This window comes from Choloepus didactylus, chromosome 2 (assembly GCF_015220235.1).
Source record: "Choloepus didactylus isolate mChoDid1 chromosome 2, mChoDid1.pri, whole genome shotgun sequence".
Taxonomy (NCBI): domain Eukaryota; kingdom Metazoa; phylum Chordata; class Mammalia; order Pilosa; family Megalonychidae; genus Choloepus; species Choloepus didactylus.
Window position 1 is genome coordinate 121,904,259 of NC_051308.1, and position 19,163 is coordinate 121,923,421.

The 19,163-nt window shown below is 37.7% G+C and overlaps 1 protein-coding gene across 3 annotated transcripts in view; it reads right to left on the reverse strand.

Moving 5' to 3' along the window:
- Nucleotides 1–19,163, reverse strand: part of MAN1A2 (mannosidase alpha class 1A member 2) — a 377,203-nt gene that overhangs the window by 66,376 nt on the left and 291,664 nt on the right. For all 3 annotated transcript variants that reach the window (XR_005215262.1, XM_037826268.1, XM_037826267.1), the window contains exons 11-12: nt 4,645–4,817; nt 1,133–1,248 (exon numbers count right to left, since the gene is read on the reverse strand). Coding sequence is in view for 2 of the 3 variants with exons in the window: in XM_037826268.1 (XP_037682196.1) it covers nt 1,133–1,248; nt 4,645–4,817 (289 nt within the window). In the remaining variant the exon portion in view is untranslated. The remainder of the gene's footprint in view (nt 1–1,132; nt 1,249–4,644; nt 4,818–19,163) is intronic.

A 19,163-nucleotide genomic window follows, 5' to 3' on the forward strand; every position in this document is an offset into this window, starting at 1 on the left:
ATTTCACACTAACCTGTACAAACCTACCAGATCTCACTTCCTATTCAAAGTTCCATGCAACTATGGTGTTTGAATAAACTGACCGTACAAGTTAAATTCTTTAGTGTGCCGCAGAAGATATATATCCTGCACTGAACAATCATCTCTTCCTTTGGTCTTACACAGAAGTTGAAGTTTTAAAACACAGTCAATATCATCCTTTACCCTTTGGCCTGATTCGTCTTAGTTCTAACCAGATCTTCTTCATTCAAATCTCTAAATAAAGTTCTGGACTCTTTGTCAGCTTTCTTAACAGTTGCTGTATGCGCTAATACGGACATTCATAGCTGCCAAGCTCTAGCTCTGAGTTTCGGGTGTCACACAGATACCCAAAGTTCCAGAGACTGACCAGGTTATACACAAAGAGCTCAGCATCTCAGAATATGGAGACAGCCATTATAATTCAGGAATAGATGTAACTGCTGTAAAAGCTTACAATCTAGGGACCATTACAATAAGCGATCCCTGATAAGCTGTGTTCTAAGATTCAATTCTCAGAGTTTACACATCATAGTCAGTCCATATTGGTGAGGCATTATAATATCTATCTTTTCATTTCTGGCATACTTCATGCAATATGCTGTCCACAGGATCCATTCACCTCATTGCGTGTCTCAAAGCTTCATTCCTTCTCCCTTCTCACAGATGCTCAATATTCTACTGTATGCATATACCACAGTTCACCATTCTGTTCATCAGTTGATGTACCCTTAGGTCACCTCCACCCATTGCAAATCATGAATATAAATACCAGTGTGCAAATGTCCATTCGTGTCCCTGCTCTCAGATCTTCCACATAATATACCACATAAATGAGGTTGCAGGATCTTATGGTACCCACATACTTCTAATGTGTGCTTAAGGGCTAAGGGTCACATAATTTAAAGGCACTAAATTATTATTTGTTAAAATAGCTACCTCATATTCTAAGTCACTATTCTGGAGATGCAGCTAAAAATTTAAGACCCATTTACATAAAAATATATTTGTATTAACATTAGTGTAATGTGTTACAAAATCATAATTCATCATGTAGTGCCCATACAGCAAAAGTAGCCTACCATAAAAGATAAGCAAAAAGGCATCTACTTACTTTAATGTTTCAGCAAGAAAGAAGCTCTGCTGAACATCATCATGTGTAGGATTAGAGGAATATACATCCTTGACTCCAGAAAATCCACTACTGACTCGGCAATACTTTTCAATAGCCTAAAAAACAGATCAAATAAAAGAATCAATTCCAGAGAATCTCTATATTTGAAGGACAAGTTAAGGAACCAGAGTCAAAAGTTCAGAGATTTGGATGAGAATTTTATACTTTAAGAACAAGATTTATTATTAAATGGGAATATTCTCATTAGAAAAGTTAATAGAGGTACTCTGCTTCTGGTGGAATTTCTTCCTCTGAAAAACACTTTAACCTTTTTAAGTCATCTCATATTTCCTTAACTTAGAAGTCAAATTTATGTTTTTCTCATTCAACTACAGAGAACTTCTCTGGTACACTAACACCTTACTAATTCTGACAAATAAAGATGGAGGTCAATTTGAATTAAAAAATTAAAAATATAATTCCATTACCTCCAAGGACAAACAGTAATTCAAAACATGCTTAAATAGTATTACTAAGTAGCTCTAAGTAGCAATAAATATTAACAATGAGATAATATTTATTGCAAACACACCATAAGCCAGACATTATGTTATCATAATCCTATAAGTTAGGCATTATAGGGTGGTACCAGCTCGCATGAAGAGTCCACCCATATACCTACTATAATAATAACTATAATACTAAGACCTAACAATTACAAAGTGTTTACTATTTGCTGAAGGCTGTTCCAAAAGCTTTATATGCATTGACCCATTCGAATTTCACAAGAACCCTATAAAGTAAGTACTCTTAATATCTCTACTTAACAGATGGGAAAACTGAGGCAGAGTAATCGCTTCCACACTAACAACTATGTTCTACCATTTGAGTGAGAGCTAAAATTATTAATTTATATCTCTTTTTGCATTTTTGAACATGGCTAAATAAAATATTCTCAATCAAATGGAATCTATTCACAACTCTGTTTTTAATTCAAAGCAACTTAATATACTGCTTATGCAAATATACTGCATTCCAGAATTAAGCCATTCATTGAAAAGTTGAAAACACACATGGTTCTTTCCTTTCTCTACTCTACCTGACCAATGAAGACATGGTTATTTAACTAATAATTACTCGTGTGGCTTATTGTTCCTAGTGTTGTTACTTTTCTAATGAAAAATACAATACTGAAAAAGTTTATTTAACCAATCTGTTTATTTTTAGCTCCATTTTGAATATAACTGGGTTTTAAAGCCTTCTTACCAAGAGAACTGTTGCTTTTCTATCTAGATATAGTGAACATATTTTGGATAAAAGAGTTTTTAAACACTGTGTTCTTTACAATGATGTGTCTTCACCACCATATGAACTATCAGAACAGTTTAAGGATAATGAAAAAGCAGCAGGGAGGCATAACTAACCTAAAGGATATTTAGTCATTTCTTGAAGGCAAGTTTTCATGCTTAATATACTCAAGTTTGGAAATTTGAAGATGCAAGTCAAATAGCCAAAACTCTTACAGGAGACATGACATATTGCTTATATTCTGTCTTGGCCTATCTTCCCTTTACTTTCTTAACACTCAACAAGGGAGGCGAGTGGTGATGGGCAAGCAAATTCTATTTAGAATGTGAAGTCTCTTTTGTCTCCATCGTCAACCTTCTCATCATGGCATACTTTTGAAACTTGAATTTAAAGCCTAATTATTTCAGTTCTTCTTCTAGACAGATTATACTTTGTGTGTCTATATAGGCTATATAAGCAAATTTCTAACTGCTATAATTCAAATTTGGACAGATGGGGGTTAAAGTTTGAGTTTGTCAAACCTCTTCTTAATAGATAAGAGTGGGGTCATACTTGAAGAAAGTGCACAGTAAAAAAAGGACCCAACTAGAGGACACACTTCAGCCACAATCCCCTATGCCTCCTCCCCTACATGATTTAGATATATCTCCCTCTTCCTCTAAAGAAAAGAAAGATCACTAAATATTAAAGGGACATTCAGGTCCAACAGATTCATTACAGGATTACTTTACCTATTTCCCTTACATAAAATATTTCTTGATTTATGTAAGCATTAGTAAGCCACTGCTACTGATTGTATATGTGTCCTATTCCTGAACTGCTGTGGCAACACTTGGCTATCAGCTCAACCGTGGCAAAACCCTTCCGCACAGTGAATTCCATTAGCAGATGTGTTCCTTATTTTGGACCTAACAGAATAGGGAAGAGCAGCATCAATAAATGTTGCATCTGTTTCTGTTCTGTAACTCCACCTTGCTTCCATTAATATTCTCTTATTGTTAAACTCCATGAAGACTACTTAGGTCTGAATGACAAGTGACATGCCTCCCTGATGCTTTTTCATTATCCTTAAACTGTTCTGATAGTTCAAGATTTTATTACATTATTCCTAGATTACTGCAGTGATCTCTAAAAACTACCAATTTGCAGATTATGACCAGGTCCTTTTGTTCTGTTTTGTAACTGCCCTACTGAAAAGCCTTTAGAAGCTCCATACCCTTTGAAATACCTCTAGTAGTTTTGCAAATGTTTTTCAAAATTAGGGAGCTGTGTGTGTGTGTGTGTGGGGGGGGGGTTGGTGTAGAGAATTTTAAGGAAAAAGAATACTTCCTTCCATTAGCCACTTCAAGACCTTCTCTTTATATACATATTGGTGTTCATACTGCTCTGAAATCTATCATGCATATTCTTGTCTGAGCAACTAACTAACACTACTTACTCTACCTGGGATGTACTCACTCAAGCTTAAGTTAAACAATACAAATATAAACATTTATCATAATTAGTAGTGATTATCATCATTACATCTCAGAGAATAAAACATTCCCATACCTCTGGGAAAAAGCTTTACTTTCAATGAAAAGGCTAATGTTTTTTTCCTTCCTAGGTTTTGATAGTTATGGGGTTCCCTGAAAGGCTAGTATTTTAAGAGTAAATTGCTTGCTTCCCTTACTTACTAACCATTAAAAATTTCTCATTTCAAATTTACATACATTTTGTCTTTCAATTAAAAAAAATTAACAATTTAACAACTCACTGAACCATGGTGATCCACTGAGGAATTACTAAGAACACAAGCTGAAGTGAATGGGGATAACCTAACACTGACTTGAGAACCTGAGCAGTTTTGTAGTGATGTTTTCTTTTCCTTTCCGAGAGGTTAAGCATTAAGAGGACAGTACAGAAACTTAAATGGCTTATTTTATAACCATAATGAAAAATTGCCTTTTAAATGACTCCTTGTAATTATCAATAAAAATAATGAGTGAATACTAATAGGAAAGTAGCTCTAACAGAGAAGATAACTGGATTCTAAGGTTTACTTCTACTGCTCAAGTAACTTAAATTGATTCCCTTACTTGAATAAATGAAAATAGCCTTATAGTTACTAACATGAAGTAAAATTGGCTGGAGATACATGGCAGTAAAGGAGGGCTTCATTTTAACACTTTTTTGCAGATAAAATAAAACATTGGTTTATTTACCAGTGCTGCCTCCCAGCCCCACTGTCTGTATCTTGGATCATGAGTGAATCGCCATAAGTACCAATAGGTTTCAATTACTTCTGGACGGAGGATGTAATACTTCTCAGCTTGCCGGACGGCTACAGCCTCTACTGCACCATCAAACTTGAATGATTCAGGACCTAGCTTTAATGCTGTAACATGACAAAATGAAATAAATGCGCAAAATAAAACCATTTCTGTTTGCTTTCAGAGCTTTTTTCTCCCCTAAAAGAATGGGATAGGAAATAAAGTTACCTGTGTTGTTTCATTTTTATTGTTATTGTTTTGCAAAACGTGTGACTTCAGAAGACCCACATTTGGTTTTCTTATAAAAGACTCATAAATATTTCCTATTATTCTCACAAACAATATTTCTCATGAATAATATATATCAACATATTGCTAAATCTAACTATATTGATGAGTCCAATAATCCTTTGGAAACAAATGTAAGGACATTAATATTTCATTTTGGTCCAGACTAAAAGGATACAGATTGAATAGTATTGTGCACAATTTTTTTAACAGTCAAGATAATTTTAAAGTATTTTTGATATAATACACATACACATAAGAAAACATTTCAGAGCTCAAATCTTGAAATAGCGTTAGTTGTGGATTACATATCTTTCTTTTAAAGCAAACAATAGCATATAAGAAAGAAATATTTTACAACTTAAACCAATTTTAAAAACAAACTCTATTCTTCTATACCTTCTGTATATATAGCAAGGAAGAGGCTCAAATTGCCCATTACAAAGAATATCATCAGTAACCTGCCCATTTATCAATTTGCATAAAACATGGCTATTACACTTATATTTCAATATTACACACTACTTCTAGAATGATATGATTTCCATTCAGGCTGGAACACATGAAAGGCTTTTCAAGAACCTTTTTCTAATCACACCCCTACTCTACATCTGGGTAATATAAAGTTATTCTCCATTGGGATGCTGGAATTACACACAATTACCATTCTCTTAGCTGCCACCTTTCTTTCTTGTTATGAGGCTGTACTTGTGGTAAAGGTTAAAATACATTCAAGGTTGCTCACCTCCTTTGAAAAATGTTGGACATTTTTATATTTTCTTAAAAAACAAAAGGTGGAGGCGGGGCAAGATGGCAGACTGGTGAGCTGTATGTTTTAGTTACTCCTCCAGGAAAGTAGGTAAAAAGCCAGGAACTGCGTGGACTGGACACCACAGAGCAATCTGTCTTTGGGCATACTTCATACAACACTCATGAAAACGTGGAACTGCTGAGATCAGCGAAATCTGTAAGTTTTTGCGGCCAGGGGACCCGCGCCCCTCCCTGCCAGGCTCAGTCCCGGGGGAGGAGGGGCTGTCAGCTCCAGGAAGGAGAAGGGAGAATTGCAGTGGCTGCTCTCATCGGAAACTCATTCTACTGATTCAAACTCCAACCATAGATAGACTGAGGCCAGACACCAGAGACTCTGAGAGCAGCCAGCCCAGCAGAGAGGAGACGGGCATAGAAGGAAAACAACACGAGAAGCTCCAAAGTAAAAGCAGAGGATTTTTGGAGTTCTGGTGAACACAGAAAGGGGAAGGGCGGAGATCAGGCCTTGAGGCGCATATGCAAATCCCGAAGCAAGGCTGATCTCTCTGCCCAGGGCACCTTTCCTTAATGGCCCTGGTTGCTTTGTCTATTAGCATTTCAATAACCCATTAGATCTCTGTGGAGGGCCGTTTTTTTTTTTTTTTTTTTAAATCCTTTTTGCTTTTTCTAAAACAATTACTCTAAGAAGCTCAATACAGAAAGCTTCAAAGAATTGAAATTTGGGCACGTCAAGTCAAGAGCAGAAATAAGAGAGCTCTGAGACAAAAGGCAATAATCCAGTGGCTGAGAAAATTCACTAAACAACACAACTTCCCAAGAAAAGGGGGGTGTCCGCTCACAGCCACCATCCTGGTGGACAGGAAACACTCCTGCCCATCGCCAGCCCCATAGCCCAGAGCTGCCCCAGACAACCCAGTGTGACGGAAGTGCTTCAAATAACAGGCACACACCACAAAACTGGGCGTGGACATTAGCCTTCCCTGCAACCTCAGCTGAATGTCCCAGAGCTGGGAAGGGGGAGCAGTGTGAATTAACAGAGCCCCATTCAGCCATCATTTGAGCAGACTGGGAGCCTCCCAACACAGCCCAGCAGCCCAGAACTGCCCTGGGGGGACGGCACTCACCTGTGACATAGCACAGTCATCCCTCAACAGAGGACCCGGGGTGCACAGCCTGGAAGTGGGGCCCACTTGCAAGTCTCAGGAGCCATACGCCAATACCAAAGACTTGTGGGTCAGTGGCAGAGACAAACTGTGGCAGGACTGAACTGAAGGATTAGACTATTGCAGTAGCTTTAAAACTCTAGGATCATCAGGGAGATTTGATTGTTAGGGCCACCCCCCCTCCCCGACTGCCCAGAAACACGCCCCACATACAGGGCAGGCAACACCAACTACACACGCAAGCTTGGTACACCAATTGGGCCCCACAAGACTCACTCCCCCACTCACCAAAAAGGCTAAGCAGGGGAGATCTGGCTTGTGGAGAACAGGTGGCTCGTGGACGCCACCTGCTGGTTAGTTAGAGAAAGTGTACTCCACGAAGCTGTAGATCTGATAAATTAGAGATAAGGACTTCAACTGGTCTACAAACCCTAAAGAACCCTATCAAGGACAGCAAATGCCACGAGGCCAAAAACAACAGAAAATTATAAAGCATATGAAAAAACCAGACGATATGGATAACCCAAGCCCAAGCACCCAAATCAAAAGACCAGAAGAGACACACCTAGAGCAGCTACTCAAAGAACTAAAGATGAACAATGAGACCCTAGTACGGGATATGAAGGAAATCAAGAAGACCCTAGAAGAGCATAAAGAAGACATTGCAAGACTAAATAAAAAATGGATGATCTTATGGAAATTAAAGAAACTGTTGACCAAATTAAAAAGATTCTGGACACTCATAGTACAAGACTAGAGGAAGTTGAACAACGAATCAGTGACCTGGAAGATGACAGAATGGAAAATGAAAGCATAAAAGAAAGAATGGGGAAAAAAATTGAAAAACTCGAAATGGACCTCAGGGATATGATAGATAATATGAAGCGTCCGAATATAAGACTCATTGGTGTCCCAGAAGGGGAAGAAAAGGGTAAAGGTCTAGGAAGAGTATTCAAAGAAATTGTTGGGGAAAACTTCCCAAATCTTCTAAACAACATAAATACACAAATCATAAATGCTCAGCGAACTCCAAATAGAATAAATCCAAAAAAACCCACTCCGAGACATATACTGATCACACTGTCAAACATAGAAGAGAAGGAGCAAGTTCTGAAAGCAGCAAGAGAAAAGCAATTCACCACATACAAAGGAAACAGCATAAGACTAAGTAGTGACTACTCAGCAGCCACCATGGAGGCGAGAAGGCAATGGCACGATATATTTAAAATTCTGAGAGAGAGGAATTTCCAGCCAAGAATACTTTATCCAGCAAAGCTCTCCTTCAAATTTGAGGGAGAGCTTAAATTTTTCACAGACAAAGAAATGCTGAGAGAATTTGCTAACAAGAGACCTGCCCTACTGGAGATACTAAAGGGAGCCCTACAGACAGAGAAACAAAGACAGGACAGAGAGACTTGGAGAAAGGTTCAGTACTAAAGAGATTCGGTATGGGTACAATAAAGGATATTAATAGAGAGAGGGGAAAAATATGGCAAACATAATCCAAAGGATAAGATGGCCGATTCAAGAAATGCCTTCACGGTTTTAACGTTGAATGTAAATGGATTAAACTCCCCAATTAAAAGATATAGATTCGCAGAATGGATCAAAAAAAATGAACCATCAATATGTTGCATACAAGAGACTCATCTTAGACACAGGGACACAAAGAAATTGAAAGTGAAAGGATGGAAAAAAATATTTCATGCAAGCTACAGCCAAAGAAAGCAGGTGTAGCAATATTAATCTCAGATAAAATAGACTTCAAATGCAGGGATGTTTTGAGAGACAAAGAAGGCCACTACATACTAATAAAAGGGGCAATTCAGCAAGAAGAAATAACAATCGTAAATGTCTATGCACCCAATCAAGGTGCCACAAAATACATGAGAGAAACATTGGCAAAACTAAAGGAAGCAATTGATGTTTCCACAATAATTGTGGGAGACTTCAACACATCACTCTCTCCTATAGATAGATCAACCAGACAGAAGACCAATAAGGAAATTGAAAACCTAAACAATCTGATAAATGAATTAGATTTAACAGACATCTACAGGACATTACATCCCAAATCACCAGGATACACATACTTTTCTAGTGCTCACGGAACTTTCTCCAGAATAGATCATATGCTGGGACATAAAACAAGCCTCAATAAATTTAAAAAGATTGAAATTATTCAAAGCACATTCTCTGACCACAATGGAATACAATTAGAAGTCAATAACCATCAGAGACTTAGAAAATTCACAAATACCTGGAGGTTAAACAACACACTCCTAAACAATCAGTGGGTTAAAGAAGAAATAGCAAGAGAAATTGCTAAATATATAGAGACGAATGAAAATGAGAACACAACATACCAAAACCTATGGGATGCAGCAAAAGCAGTGCTAAGGGGGAAATTTATAGCACTAAACGCATATATTAAAAAGGAAGAAAGAGCCAAAATCAAAGAACTAATGGATCAACTGAAGAAGCTAGAAAATGAACAGCAAACCAATCCTAAACCAAGTAGAAGAAAAGAAATAACAAGGATTAAAGCAGAAAATAAATGACATAGAGAACAAAAAAACAATAGAAAGGATAAATATCACCAAAAGTTGGTTCTTTGAGAAGATCAACAAGATTGACAAGCCCCTAGCTAGACTGACAAAATCAAAAAGAGAGAAGACCCATATAAACAAAATAATGAATGAAAAAGGTGACATAACTGCAGATCCTGAAGAAATTAAAAAAATTATAAGAGGATATTATGAACAACTGTATGGCAACAAACTGGATAATGTAGAAGAAATGGACAATTTCCTGGAAACATATGAACAACCTAGACTGACCAGAGAAGAAATAGAAGACCTCAACCAACCCATCACAAGCAAAGAGATCCAATCAGTCATCAAAAATCTTCCCACAAATAAATGCCCAGGGCCAGATGGCTTCACAGGGGAATTCTACCAAACTTTCCAGAAAGAACTGACACCAATCTTACTCAAACTCTTTCAAAACATTGAAAAAAATGGAACACTACCTAACTCATTTTATGAAGCTAACATCAATCTAATACCAAAACCAGGCAAAGATGCTACAAAAAAGGAAAACTACCGGCCAATCTCCCTAATGAATATAGATGCAAAAATCCTCAACAAAATACTTGCAAATCGAATCCAAAGACACATTAAAAAAATCATACACCATGACCAAGTGGGGTTCATTCCAGGCATGCAAGTATGGTTCAACATCAGAAAAACAATCAATGTATTACAACACATTAAAAACTCGAAAGGGAAAAATCAATTGATCATCTCAATAGATGCTGAAAAAGCATTTGACAAAATCCAACATCCCTTTTTGATAAAACACTTCAAAAGGTAGGAATTGAAGGAAACTTCCTCAACATGATAAAGAGCATATATGAAAAACCCACAGCCAGCATAGTACTCAATGGTGAGAGACTGAAAGCCTTCCCTCTAAGATCAGGAACAAGACAAGGATGCCCGCTGTCACCACTGTTATTCAACATTGTGCTGGAAGTGCTAGCCAGGGCAATCCGGCAAGACAAAGAAATAAAAGGCATCCAAATTGGAAAAGAAGAAGTAAAACTGTCATTGTTTGCAGATGATATGATCTTATATCTAGAAAACCCTGAGAAATCAACGATACACCTACTAGAGCTAATAAACAAATTTAGCAAAGTAGCGGGATACAAGATTAATGCACATAAGTCAGTAATGTTTCTATATGCTAGAAATGAACAAACTGAAGAGACACTCAAGAAAAAGATACCATTTTCAATAGCAACTAAAAAAATCAAGTACCTAGGAATCAACTTAACCAAAGATGTAAAAGACCTATACAAAGAAAACTACATAACTCTACTAAAAGAAATAGAAGGGGACCTTAAAAGATGGAAAAATATTCCATGTTCATGGATAGGAAGGCTAAATGTCATTAAGATGTCAATTCTACCCAAACTCATCTACAGATTCAATGCAATCCCAATCAAAATTCCAACAACCTACTTTGCAGACTTGGAAAAGCTAGTTATCAAATTCATTTGGAAAGGGAAGATGCCTCGAATTGCTAAAGACACTCTAAAAAAGAAAAACGAAGTGGGAGGACTTACACTCCCTGACTTTGAAGCTTATTATAAAGCCACAGTTGCCAAAACAGCATGGTACTGGCACAAAGATAGACATATAGATCAATGGAATCGAATTGAGAATTCAGAGATAGACCCTCAGATCTATGGCCGACTGATCTTTGATAAGGCCCCCAAAGTCACCGAACTGAGCCATAATGGTCTTTTCAACAAATGGGGCTGGGAGAGTTGGATATCCATATCCAAAAGAATGAAAGAGGACCCCTACCTCACCCCCTACACAAAAATTAACTCAAAATGGACCAAAGATCTCAATATAAAAGAAAGTACCATAAAACTCCTAGAAGATAATGTAGGAAAACATCTTCAAGACCTTGTATTAGGAGGCCACTTCCTAGACTTTACACCCAAAGCACAAGCAACAAAAGAGAAAATAGATAAATGGGAACTCCTCAAGCTTAGAAGTTTCTGCACCTCAAAGGAATTTCTCAAAAAGGTAAAGAGGCAGCCAACTCAATGGGAAAAAATTTTTGGAAACCATGTATCTGACAAAAGACTGATATCTTGCATATACAAAGAAATCCTACAACTCAATGACAATAGTACAGACAGCCCAATTATAAAATGGGCAAAAGATATGAAAAGACAGTTCTCTGAAGAGGAAATACAAATGACCAAGAAACACATGAAAAAATGTTCAGCTTCACTAGCTATTAGAGAGATGCAAATTAAGACCACAATGAGATACCATCTAACACCGGTTAGAATGGCTGCCATTAAACAAACAGGAAACTACAAATGCTGGAGGGGATGTGGAGAAATTGGGACTCTTATTCACTGTTGGTGGGACTGTATAATGGTTCAGCCACTCTGGAAGTCAGTCTGGCAGTTCCTTAGAAAACTAGATATAGAGCTACCATTCGATCCAGCGATTGCACTCCTCGGTATATACCCGGAAGATCGGAAAGCAGTGACACGAACAGATATCTGCACGCCAATGTTCATAGCAGCATTATTCACAATTGCCAAGAGATGGAAACAACCCAAATGTCCTTCAACAGATGAGTGGATAAATAAAATGTGGTATATACACACGATGGAATACTACGCGGCAGTAAGAAGGAACGATCTGGTGAAACATATGACAACATGGATGAACCTTGAAGACATAATGCTGAGCGAAATAAGCCAGGCACAAAAAGAGAAATATTATATGCTACCACTAATGTGAACTTTGAAAAATGTAAAACAAATGGTTTATAATGTAGAATGTAGGGGAACTAGCAGTAGAGAGCAATTAAGGAAGGGGGAACAATAATCCAGGAAGAACAGATAAGCTATTTAACGTTCTGGGGATGCCCAGAAATGACTATGGTCTGTTAATTTCTGATGGTTGTAGTAGGAACAAGTTCACTGAAATGTTGCTATATTATGTAACTTTCTTGGGGTAAAGTAGGAACATGTTGGAAGTTAAGCAGTTATCTTAGGTTAGTTGTCTTTTTCTTACTCCCTTGCTATGGTCTCTTTGAAATGCTCTTTTATTGTATGTTTGTTTTCTTTTTAACTTTTTTTTTTCATACAGGTGATTTGAAAAAAGAAGGGAAAGTTAAAAAAAAAAAAAAAAAAAAAAAAAAAGAAAAAAGAAAAAAAAGGGGAAAAAAAAAAAAAAAAAGATGTAGTGCCCCCTTGAGGAGCCTGTGGAGAATGCAGGGGTATTCGCCTACCCCACCTCCATGGTTGCTAACATGACCACAGACATAGGGGACTGGTGGTTTGATGGGTTGAGCCCTCTACCATAAGTTTTACCCTTGGGAAGACGGTTGCTGCAAAGGAGAGGCTAGGCCTCCCTGTATTTGTGCCTAAGAGTCTCCTCCTGAATGCCTCTTTGTTGCTCAGATGTGGCCCTCTCTCTCTGGCTAAGCCAACTTGAAAGGTGAAATCACTGCCCTCCCCCCTACGTGGGATCAGACACCCAGGGAAGTGAATCTCCCTGGCAACGTGGAATATGACTCCCAGGGAGGAATGTAGACCTGGCACCGTGGGACGGAGAACATCTTCTTGACCAAAAGGGGGATGTGAAAGGAAATGAAATAAGCTTCAGTGGCAGAGAGTTTCCAAAAGGAACCGAGAGGTCACTCTGGTGGGCACTCTTATGCACACTTTAGACAACCCTTTTTAGGTTCTAAAGAATTGGGGTAGCTGGTGGTGGATACCTGAAACTATCAAACTACAACCCAGAACCCATGAATCTCGAAGACAGTTGTATAAAAATGTAGCTTATGAGGGGTGACAATGGGATTGGGAAAGCCATAAGGACCAAACACCACTTTGTCTAGTTTATGGATGGATGTGTAGAAAAGTAGGGGAAGGAAACAAACAGACAAAGGTACCCAGTGTTCTTTTTTACTTCAATTGCTCTTTTTCACTCTAATTATTATTCTTGTTATTTTTGTGTGTGTGCTAATGAAGGTGTCAGGGATTGATTTAGGTGATGAATGTACAACTATGTAATGGTACTGTAAACAATCGAAAGTACAATTTGTTTTGTATGACTGCGTGGTATGTGAATATATCTCAATAAAATGATGATTTAAAAAAAAAAAAAAAGTTAATTCATGAACTAGTACAGATATGTGTCACTTGTACAAAGAGTTAATAATAGAGTGGTACATAGGGGGAAAAGTGCCTACTGCAAACTATGGACTATAGTTAACAATAATGACTTAATATTCTTTCATCAACAGTAACAAATGTACCACACCAATACTAGGGGTTAATAATAGGGTAGGATAAAGGGTATGGGGTGTTTTGGGTTTTCTTGTTTTTATGTCTATTTGTTAATTTTCTTTTTGGAGTAATAAAAATGTTCTAAAATTATGATGATGACTGCACAACTAGGTGATGATACTGTGAGACACTGATTGTATACTTTGGATGAATTCCATGGTGTGTGAATAGATCTCAATAATATTTACAGTTAAAAAAAAAAAGTCCTCAGCAAAAAAATGGACTTCGATCTAAGTCTCACACCTTAAAATGGATCATGGACATAAATGTCAAACATAAAACTGTAAAACATTTAAAGAAAAACACAGGAGAAAATGTTCAAGATTTATGACCAGGCAGGAGTCTCAGACTTGAGAGCAAGCACAATCCATAAAAGGAAATGTTGATAAATTGGACTTCAGCAAAATTAAAACCTTTTACTCTATGAAATACCCTGTTAAATGGAGGATGAAAAGACAAGCTACAGAGTGGGAGAAAATTATTTGCAAACCACATACATGTGCAAACCACATATATGACAAAGGTCTAATTTAGAGTATACACAGAACTCTGAAAACTCAACAGTAAAAAAAGAAAAAAAAAAAAGTAATCCAACTAGAAAATGGGCAAAAGACATGAAGAGATGATTTTACCAAAGAGGATAGACAGATGGAAAGTAAGTTCATGAAAAGATGTTCCACATCATTAACCATTAGCAAAATGCAGATTAAAACTGCAAAGAAATAACACTATTTTATGCAAAAATAAAAAAAACAGTGACATCACCAAAGCTGGCAAGGATGACAAGAAACTGGATGGCTCGTGTATTGCTGGTGGGAATGCAAAATGGTAGTCATTCTAGAAAATAGTTTGCAATTTCTTTAAAAGCTATGCACGCAACTACCATCTGAGCCAGCAATGGCACTCTTGAGCATTTATTCCAGAAAAATGAAGACCGATGTTCACACAAAAACCTGTACACAAATGTTTACAGCAGCTTTATTCACAACAGGCAAAAACTGGAAATAACCCAGATGTCCTTCAAAGGGTGAATGGTTAAACTAACTGTGGTACATTCAAACCTTGGAATACTATTTAGCAATAAAAAAGACCAAACTACTGGATACATGCAACACCTGGATGAATCTCCAGAGAATCATGCTGAGTGAACAAAGCCAGCCCCAAAAGGCTTAATACTGTATGATTACATTTGTAAAATATTCTTGAAATGCCAAATCATAGAAACGAAGAACAGATAATAGACTGGTGGTTGTCAGGGGGAAAAGGAGGAGGTGGGTGTGGGAGGAAAGTGGGTGCAGCTATAAAAGGGAAACATGAAGGATCCCTGTGGTGATGGAAATGTTCTGTATCTTGACTGTATCAATCTCAATATCCAGGCTATGATATTGTTCTACAGTTTTGCAAGATGTTATCATTGGGGAAAACTGGAGAAAGCATATACGGATGAATAAAAATAAAAATTAAAAAAAAAAAGAAAAAAAAAAAAAAAAAAAAAAAAAAAACAAAAGGTGGCATAAAAGCTATAATGCTGGTTGGTTTCATAAATAAAATCATGCCATAGTTGCTGGCATGACATGAATTTTGTGATCAAATTTCAGCATTACAAGCATGACAATGTAAGCTCCAAATAATCACAATTCAAAAGAAGTGAAAATAGAGGCTGTGGAAATGGCTGCGGGGAGTAGCCAGGCCCTGGAGACCCCACTGTTATAGACAAATTAACTTCAAGAATGAATTGACGGTTGGATTCTGGGAAGATGGCAGCATAGAAAGAAGTGGAAGACTTAGTCTGCCCCAGAACAATTCATAAATGAACAAAAAACCAGTAAATAACCTGGAATGGTAGCAGGGAGACAAACGTGACTGTACACTCAGCATCCACTGACATGAATTGGGAGGAATGCCCAAGATCACAGCATAAAATCTGTAAGTAAAATTGTGGACCCGCGCCGAGAGCCGAGAACCTAGAGCTGGGAGCCCCTCCCTCACGGAAGCTGCGCCGTGCACTTTCTCAGCCCAGCTCCAAGTGAGGTTTTAATAATAACTGCTCAATACAGACAGTGAATCCTCAACAAGCAGACAGAGGCTTTTGGTGACAACTGATCTTGGGAGAATCGGGGGAAATATTCTGTCTCTCACTCTCTCTCTGTGGAGAAAACCTCAGCTGCTCTCAGCCCACAAGGCGTTGCAGTAAAGACAGCCTCACACATTGTGTATTCTGAAATGAGCTGAGAGCCCTGAGGCACAGCCAAGCGGCCCAGGGCTTCCCTAGAGGGACGGCGCACACTGATGATAGCATGGCATCCCCCTCGGCAGAGGGAGGATCACAGCTGGGAGGGGGGATCCGCTCAGAGAACCCAGGGGTGCTACACCAAGTCCGGTGGTTTATGGGACACTGAGAGAGAGCTGCCCTTCCTCCTTGGCCACCCGTGTGCATGCCCCACATTCAGGGCGGGCGACTCCAGCAGCGCGCCCAGGCTGAGCTCTCCAACTGAACGTACAAGAATCATTTCCCCACACTACGCTGGAAAAAAGGTTGAGAACTGACTGGAGGGATATAGGTGGCTCACAGATGCTATCTGCTGGTTAGTTAGAGAAAGTGTACGTCACCAAACTGTGTCTCTGAAAAATTAGGTCGATATCCTTTTTTTTTTTGATACAACTTGAAAGAACCCTAGCAAGCAAAACAAATGCCAAGAGGCCAAAAACAACAGAAAATCTTAATGCATATGATAAAACCAGATGATACGGAGAATCCAGCTCCAAACACACAAATCAAGATTTCAGAAAAAATGTTATACCTCACAAAATTAATTAAAAACTACAATCAAAGAACAAAAACGTGGCAAAGGATTTAAAGGACATCAAGAGGACCATGGCCCAGGATATACGCACCATAAAAAAGACCCTAGAAGAGCATAAAGTAGACATTGCAAGAGTAAATAAAAAAATAGAAGATCTTATGGAAATAAAAGAAACTGTTGGCCAAATTAAAAAGACTCTGGATACTCATAATACAACACTAGAGGAAGCTGAACAACATCTCAGTGTCCTAGAAATCCACAGAACAGAAAATGAAAGAACAAAAGAAAAAATGGAGAAAAAAATTGAAAAAATCGAAATGGATCTCAGGGATATGATAGATAAAATAAAACATCCAAACTTAAGACTCACTGGTGTCCCAGAAGGGGAAGAGAAGGGTAAAGGTCTAGAAAGAGTATTCAAAGAAATTGTTAGGGAAAACTTCCCCAACCTTCTACACAATATAAACACACAAAGCATAAATGCCCAGTGAACTCCAAATAGAATAAATCCAAATAAACCCACCCCAAGACATATTCTGATCAGACTCTCAAAACTGAAGAGAAGGAGCAAGTTCTGAAAGCAGCAAGAGAAAAGCAATTCACCACATACAAAGGAAACAATATAAGGCTAAGTAGTGACTACTCAGTGGCCACTATGGAGGTGAGAAGGCAGTGGCATGCCATATTTAAAATTCTGAGAGAGAAAAATTTCCAGCCAAGGATACTTTATCCAGCAAAACTCTCCTTCAAATTTGGGGGAGAGCTTAAATTTTTCATAGATAAACAAATGCTGAGAGACTTTGCCAATAAAAGACCTGCCCTACTTCAGATTCTAAAGGAAGCCCTACCAACAGAGAGACAAAGAAAGGAGAAAGAGATATAGAGAATTTTAACAAACATATATAGTACCTTACATCCCAAATCACCAGGACACTCATTTTTCTCTAGTGATCACAGATCTTTCTCCAGAAGGGACCATAAGCTGGGACATAAAACAAGCCTCAAGGAATTAAAGAGAAAAAAACTGAATGTACTCAAAGCACATTCTCCAACCACAATGGAATACAAATAGAAGTCAATAATTTTTGAACTATAATTCCACTATTTACTTCCTACATGATAAAAAATACACAAACTCTAAGGACAAATCAATGGTTTTGAACTCAATGTAAAATATGTAATTTTAGACAACTATATAAAGGTGGGGGAATGGAGGAGTATAGGAACATAGTTTATGTGCCCTATTGAAGTGAAGGTGGTATCAAAGAAAAAGAAGATTGATAGGGATTTAAGAGGTTAATTTTAAGCACCACAGTAAACACAAAGAAATTATCAGAGAATATAACCATAGAAATGAAAAGTAGAGTTTGGGTTAAGAGAAATGGGGGAAGGGGCAATGGGAAGTTAAGAAAGGAGTGTAGGGTTGCAGTTTGAGGTGAAGGGAAATTTCTAGTAATGGATGGTGGGAAAGAGCATAACATCATTCCAAATGTGATTAATCCCACTAATGGAAGGCTAGGAAAGGGGTGGAATGGGAAGATTTAGGCTGTATATATGTTTCTACAATTGAAAAAAAGAAAAAAAAAAGACAGTCTAACTAGACGACAATTGAATGCTAAGGATGAACGTGGATGGGATTGGAGGGTGGAGGACAGGTGGCTTGAAGGGACACAGTTGAGACATAAGGAAAAGGAAATATAGAATGTAAGCATTGTATCATTGTTGAATCTCTTATACTTCTTAGCTGTGCTTAATGGAATTACATAAAACAATGTTCTTGTTCATGGGAAGTACATACGTGAATTATAGTGTATGTTCAAGGCTGTGTGCAGCTAACTCTCATATATTCAGAAGACAGAGAAATATATGATGGATGATAGATAGGGAGGGAGGGAGGGAGGGAAAGAAATAGTGATGTGACAGCATGTTAAAGTTGGTGGATTGAGCTATTGGGGGAGGGGGATCAGGGTATGATGGAATTCTGTGTATGGGGCTAGTATTGTTTTTGCAACTATTCATGTAACTTTGAATTTATTTCAAAATAAAATAAAAAAAAAAGAAGTGAAAATAAACCCTTTCTCACCTCATCCCCCCAAACCAAAAACAAAACAGACTATAGATAGTTCTATTCTATTAAAAGCAAAATATGTCATCCAGAGGTATTAATAAACAAACTTTGTTTACTGTAAGTCTTAGACAACCAAAGCAGAATCTGAGACGTTTAAAAACAGATGTTTTTAACCTATAGGTCATGAATTCTGTGGTAGGCTTTGGAAGGAGTTGGTGTTGTATCCAAGAAGCCTCTGAAGTTGTATGTAAAATTTTATGTGTGAACATAAAACTTTGACAAGCTCTTCATAAGGAAATGAGGTTAAGGAATAAACCAAATTGTCAATTAAAATACAGCTGACTGACAGAGTCTAGAGTCTGGCATAGAGCCAAATATGATTCAGTATTTAACAAATGCTTTTAAAATGATGATATAAGCCAAACATCATAAACACTGAGATGATAGTAATCCAATAAAAATATTGTTCAGTGCTAGTGTGGATTTCTTGT